General features: G+C 48.3%; 1 protein-coding gene and 1 pseudogene across 1 annotated transcript; both read right to left on the reverse strand.

Annotated features, from left to right (window-relative positions):
* Nucleotides 1-1640: 1640 nt before the first annotated feature.
* Nucleotides 1641-2515, reverse strand: LOC144709137 (enoyl-CoA delta isomerase 1, peroxisomal pseudogene; annotated as a pseudogene).
* Nucleotides 2516-2542: 27 nt separating this feature from the next.
* LOC144709136 (shaggy-related protein kinase eta) lies at nucleotides 2543-5814 on the reverse strand. The gene is made up of 12 exons (XM_078582560.1): nucleotides 5635-5814; nucleotides 5052-5138; nucleotides 4507-4566; nucleotides 4160-4432; nucleotides 3891-3965; nucleotides 3761-3817; nucleotides 3528-3668; nucleotides 3384-3434; nucleotides 3200-3295; nucleotides 3045-3128; nucleotides 2858-2959; nucleotides 2543-2789 (listed from the first exon to the last, which is right to left on the reverse strand). The coding sequence occupies exons 1-12, from the start codon at nucleotides 5764-5766 to the stop codon at nucleotides 2694-2696; spliced, it is 1254 nt and encodes a 417-aa protein (XP_078438686.1). The 5' UTR covers nucleotides 5767-5814; the 3' UTR covers nucleotides 2543-2693.
* Between the last annotated feature and the right edge of the window lie 550 nt (nucleotides 5815-6364).

A 6364-nucleotide genomic window follows, 5' to 3' on the forward strand; every position in this document is an offset into this window, starting at 1 on the left:
GAACTGAGGATGAGAAGCGAGCGCCGCATCAGCATGCCAGGTGTCGTACCAAGCGCTAATGTCGCCTCGGCCGTTGTGCCAACGGGTCACGTGACTCATCTCAAGTCAGTGGCACTGCCATGTCCGCCATCACTTGGTGCCCCGAATATCAAGCTCGCGTCGGGCCCATTCTTTGTATTTAGCTAAGATGAAACTCCCCAATGGGGAGTGGGTGGTATGCATACGCCATACCAGTTTCTTTTGAAGCATGTCTTGGACATCCGAGAGGCGTCTGATCCCTAGACCCCCTTCGAGCGTCGGCCGACACACTTTCTCCCAAGAAACCCAATGGTGACGTCGCTCCCCCTCAAAATGACCAGACCATAGGAAGCGTGCACATAGGCGTTTGACAGAGCGGAGAACCGTAAGTGATAGTGAGTGGACCGCCAAAGTGTGTGGCGGGATACTCATGAGGACATGTCGGATTAGTCGGATGCGACCTCCAGGGGAGAGGAAACGTAGTTTCCATCCCTCTAGTTTCTTCCTTAGCTTGCCTAGCACGGCATCAAAATAATGATGACGAGCAGGGCCAAGGAAGATAGGGCATCCAAGGTAGTTGAATGGAAGCTGTCCTCGTGAGTATCGTGTGGAGTGATGAATGATCTCAGAGCGCCTCAGAGTGGTGGACGGGCCCACCATAAAGCTGCTCTTCGAAGCGTTGACGAGTTGGCCGGAGGCTTGCTCGTACGCTATAAGGACACTCATAAATTCCGTGATGGATTTTTAAGATCCATTAAGGAACAAGATGGCATCATCAGAAAATAAGGAGTGAGAGATGATCAGGCAACCCCTCTTCGTAAACGATATCATCATAATTCACTAAGTCATTGCACGTATTCATGGACTTCATTATAAACATCACATGGAATAATAATGAACATAAATATTTTATTCAATGAACTTAAATAAACATGGTAGTGTGATTGGCTTGACGGCCACATTATATCCATCACCCTTCCCCCAAGGAAATAGGGAGATAGGCCCACATAAAGGGTTCTATGGGCCCCTAAAAGGAAAGGCCCACACATAGGACAATACATAGGCCTAAACACACAGGAATAAATACAAACACACAAACGGATTGGCCTGCATACAGGGCCTACAAACGAAAAGAAGCCATAAAAGCATGAACGAAGATAGTGTCAACCTCCGGCAGCCCATTGACTAGGCCGAATACTTGAAGGCCGGGTCTTTCACCTCATCCCATGCTCCTCGAGTTGGTTGAGGCCGATCTTTGGTGCTAGATGGTCCCCATCAAGAAGCCTTAAACAGAAAAATTAATCGTAATGTATGGTTCATCAAGTCGCACCGTACAGGGAACCCATGCCAATGAAAGATAAAATAACTGTATAAAAATATAGTATTAACAATAAACTGTGATAAAGAACTTTTCAATAACAATAAACCTTCTCTGTTGAAACCCCTAAGCTGTGAAAGCAAAAAGTGTTAGAAGCAAGATAACCAGAGTGATCTCAACTTACGAAGAGTTAAAGAGGGTTGTTTTGAAGAATGATAATGGGTTTCACTCCTGATGCAGTACACCACGTTGGAACAAACAAGGCTCTCCCCTTGTTTTTCACCCAGGAAAAAAGAGAGTAAGGGAGACGGAAGAACTACACATCTGTTCATAGTGCAAAATTACACCTTTTTAAAAAAAGCAACTTCCAAAAACCATGGAATATAAACCTCCTCAAAACACAGGAAGAGCTGCAACCGTCTATCACATGACTTTTCATTTCAAACCCTTAAACTGCCACTTGAATAGCAGTCAACGGCATCAGAGCTTGGACTCGCCCCAGTTCTCCCCAGCGGCCTCCACAATCTTTGCAAGATCAGGGAAGAGCCTTAAACGGGCCGCGGCGAAGGCCGGCCCGTCCCAGCCCAGCGCGGCCATCTCCTCCCCGACCCGCACGGCGCCCGCCACGGTCTCGGCGGCGCCGCCGAACACGCCGTCGACAATCCCCATCTCCGCGGCTGCCGCCGCGCCCATCTTGGCGGCGCCCAGGAGCGCGGTCCGGCGGCCCCGAGCCCCCATCTTAGCCCTGGCCAGGCCCATCACCGCGTCCGCCACGGGCAGCCCAATATCCAGCTCGCTCATGTACAGCCACCCCCGGTCAGCCCGCATCGCCACCGCGTCGTGGGCCAGCACCAGGAAGAACCCCCCCGCCGCCGCGTGCCCCGTCACCGCCGCCACCGTCGGCATCGGCATCGACACCACCGCCGCCAGCACCCGCGCGTAGGCCCGGCCCATTAAGTCCGCCCCACCGGCCCTCCTGGCCCACTCTAGATCCAGCCCGTTCGAGAAGAACCGCCCCTCCGCCGCGGTGACCAGCGCCGCCGGGCCGCCGCCGGCGGAGGACCGGATCCGCGCTAGCGCCGCCAGCATCTCCTCCGCCAGCGCCGGGTTCATCCGGTGCTCGCCTTCGCCGGTGAGCGTAAGCACGTACACCCGCCCCCTCCTCTCCACGCTACACATCTCTCTCTACCCTCGCTTGACCGGATAAATCAATAATCAGAGTTGCTAGTAATAATACTCGTTCGGCGGTAGAGAGAGAATATACAAAGGGAGAGTGGGTGGGTCATAGCCCAATTGGCTGGCCCATGTGGGCCTATTGGGCTCCGCAGACGTGTGGTCGGTGGGAAGGTCGTTAGGCTCACGTGCCGACCAGGAGAGAGAAGGCGGGCCCGAACTGACGTCGCACGTGATCGGGGATGAGCTTGCCGATCAACTCCGGCGACGCCCCCGCAAGCTGTAATGCAACGATTGGCTGTTTAAATATTTACAGATTAAATTGATAAAAGAGATTATCGAATTTACCTCCTGCTTGAAATTGAACAGCGGGGGAAGGGGGCGACCGTTTGGGAGCTTTGCGCTAGGCTCTCTTAGCTCGTCGAAGAACGGATGGGCGCAGGCTTCCAGCTGCCAAAAAAAAAAAAATTAATGATAATTATTAATTAAATATCATGATTAAAAGTAATATAGTGAGAGAGGAGATCGAACGCACCGCAGAGCAGCGAAGGCTGGGAGAGTACTGGAGCAGCCTTGATGTCAGATCAATGGCCTCCGGGGGCATCCGCTTGTGGAAAACCTAGAGACATTCATTGCGCTATGATATCAAAGTTCTACAAAAATGAACGAAGTAGAGAAGAAAAAGGTTACCTTATGCCATGGGTGGGCTTTAATTTGAGGGAATCTGAATTCCGTGTAGTTGGGGTTCATGCACCGGATCTCTTCTCGGGTTGGGGTCCCAAGCACCTGATTAAATCGTCAAGATCACATTAAAAGCGGAAAAAATAATCATGTGCAAATAGATAAAATAAAAAAATGGGCGGATAATCATTACCTTGATTATCTCGACGAGCTGGTCAACTGCGCTTTCCCCAGGAAATAAAGGCTACAAGACATTCGTAAAAAATAAAAAAGAATTACGAAACGAAAAATTAAAAAAGAATATGACAGCGGAAACTGTAAAAACTAATATTCTTACCTGGCCAAGGAGAAGCTCAGCGAGGACGCAACCAGCCGACCATATGTCAATGGAGGTCGTGTACTCGGTGGCACCGAATATAAGCTCGGGAGCGCGATAGTACCGAGAGCAAATATAAGATATATTGGCTTCACCTTTAACCTGACGAAATTATATTTGCAAATAACGAGGAAATTAGTTCGCAGCAATTAATAATATAACAAAATAAATAATAATCAACGAACAGTCCGCACCAGCATTTTAGCGCTTCCAAAATCGCAGAGCTTCACCTGATGGGTCAAAGGATCCACCTGCGGCAGACGAACCCTTTTAAGAAAGAAAACAACTTAACACATCGATAGAAATTCACCCTTGAATAAATACCAGAAGATTTTGCGGTTTCACATCCCGATGACACACTCCTTGGGCTGCGTGGATGTAGGCCAATCCCCTGAAAATCTACAAAAAAAGATCATAAAAGATAGAGCCCAAAAGTTATATCAAAGATTTGATTCTAAATATTGAAGGGAAAAAGGTACTTATTCACAATAACAAATCGCCATCACAAGAGGAAAGCTACAATTATTTGAAGGGAAAAACCTCGTGGCAAAATAAAAACTAAAATGACCTTCAAGCAGCAGAAGTGGCAGTACCTGGTAGGTGTAAAGCTTGACGTATATCAGTGGCATCCTCTGGTTCATATTGCTGTAATGCTTCAATACGCGGTAGACGGTCTCGGGAACGTACTCCATGACCAAGTTTAGAAAGAGCTCGTCTCGGCTGGTGGTTGAGAAGAAACAGTGCTTCAAAGAAATGACGTTGGGGTGGTCCATTGATCGCATGAGTTGCAGCTCTCGGTTCTTGTATCGTCGGTCTTGTAACACCTTCTTGATAGCCACTGTTTCGCCAGTCTCGAGGCATTTGGCCTGAAGAGTTAAAAGGCAAGAAATTAGCTTCAAAAGACTTGAATCAACGGCAGAAAAATAAATCTACCTGGTACCTGAAAGACGATGCCAAATGAACCGGTTCCCACAACCCTCTCCGCCATGTAGCTGATAGTCTGTAAGAAAAAAAAAAGAAACATGAGCAAACTTAATGGGATATATCAGAGAGCTGCAAGAAACTGTTAAAGTAAGCGCATTGTAGATTAGTATTCATGAAATGTATTTGCACCATGTCAGATTACGAGAAAAACAACTAATTATTACTTTCGTAACCAAAAGCCATGCTCAATAGTAATTGCATTATTATATTTCAATTTTTTTTAGAACTTAAAAGAAAGTAAAAGGGTTTCCTAAATATGACACAAATTTAAACAAATCATTCGAATTATTGGAATATAACCAATGGGCATTTTAGACAATGGGCCGACCTACTTTGAAATTCTTGAAACATAAAAATAGTGAAAAATGATGTAGGCAATCATCATCGAACCCGCATGGAAGTTGATGATGAAAGATGGGTTACACGGTGGAATGAAAAGCTTAACAGACGCAATATAAGGAGGACAAGAAACAGAAGCAGCGGTCATATTCAAGTTCTCACTCTTTTAGGTTCACCATTTTTTCCTCCTATGGTTGTTGAGATAATGTGGCCTGTAACAGGATCATTCGCCTCCACAACAGTGGCTTCCTGCAGTAAAGATCGTACATTAGCAACCAATACAATGAACGAGAAAAGAATCACCAAACAACATCACATTACAAATGCGGAAACCCGAAAACAACTCTCCGAGAAGAACAAGACGGTGCCGTCGAAGAAAAAAGGGGAAATCGGTAATTCCCGACTAGAACAAGAAATCGGTAGGAGAAATAGACACTTCCCGTCTGCATTGCATCATAGGTACATTCTTCAGTTAACAACAAACAATAACACAGCCCTCCTTCTACGAGGACAAAACGAGCTCAACAAAAACCCGAGAATGGATGCCCTAGAGCTGTCCCAAGAAGGCCTAATCCTTGGCAACAGCAATAACAACACGCACGGAAAAAGGAACCGTAAGAGGACGCTGAAAAAGCAAGAGAACGAGCGGGATCTATCATCCAACTACCGAGAAAGCACAGATCTCGCCAAGACCAAGAACGCGACCAAATAGACCGAGGAAAGAGATTGGAATCGCGCGAACGACCTTTTCTTCTCGCGTCTCGGGCGCGTGAGGCGCGATCTTGGCCAGAGCGTCGTGCGAAACTTGCTGGTGAGGCTGAAACGAGGACGGCTGCTGCTCGGGCGGAAGCTGAGAACCCGCCGGCAACGACGCCATGGACGACTGCTCCGCCCTTGTTCTTCCCCAATCCCCCTTCCTCGTCTCTCTCCCCCACCCTCCTCTCCCCTCGCTTTAACCCTCCTTTCTCACCCCTCACCTCTGTCATATCTCCACAGTTTTCACCCAATAAAAAATTGAATAATTTCCTCGAGTAAATCCCAAGTGGGGTTTTCACGCTGCTCTTTTCCCCTTTTACCCTCGCCCAAGTTAAAATCACCCAACCGAAAGTCACGAAATTACGTTTTACCCTTTCATAGTCCTTCATAGAACTAGAGCACGAGGGTAATAATGTCTTTACAGAGGTTTCTTAATAGGGGTATTTCGGTCCGTGGCGTGCTACCTGCGCTTTGAATGTGACCGGTTTCGAGGCTTGACTGCCAGAGAGGAGGAAGGGGGGGCCTAACCATCCCCGCGATCCTGGCCGTCGGATGGAAACGGCGCCATCGAATCGGCGGCTGGGATTCAAACCGAACCGGAGAGGGACAGCGGGGAGCCGACCGGTCCGGTCAAACGCCAGCCGGACCGGTCCAAACGCGGGGATCGAGAACAAACTCTCGCGTCGTAGGCTTTCGTGAGAGAGACGGCGAGGGGGGTC

This window comes from Wolffia australiana, chromosome 11 (genome assembly GCF_029677425.1).
Source record: "Wolffia australiana isolate 7733 chromosome 11, ASM2967742v1".
In the NCBI taxonomy this organism is placed as follows: Eukaryota; Viridiplantae; Streptophyta; class Magnoliopsida; order Alismatales; family Araceae; genus Wolffia; species Wolffia australiana.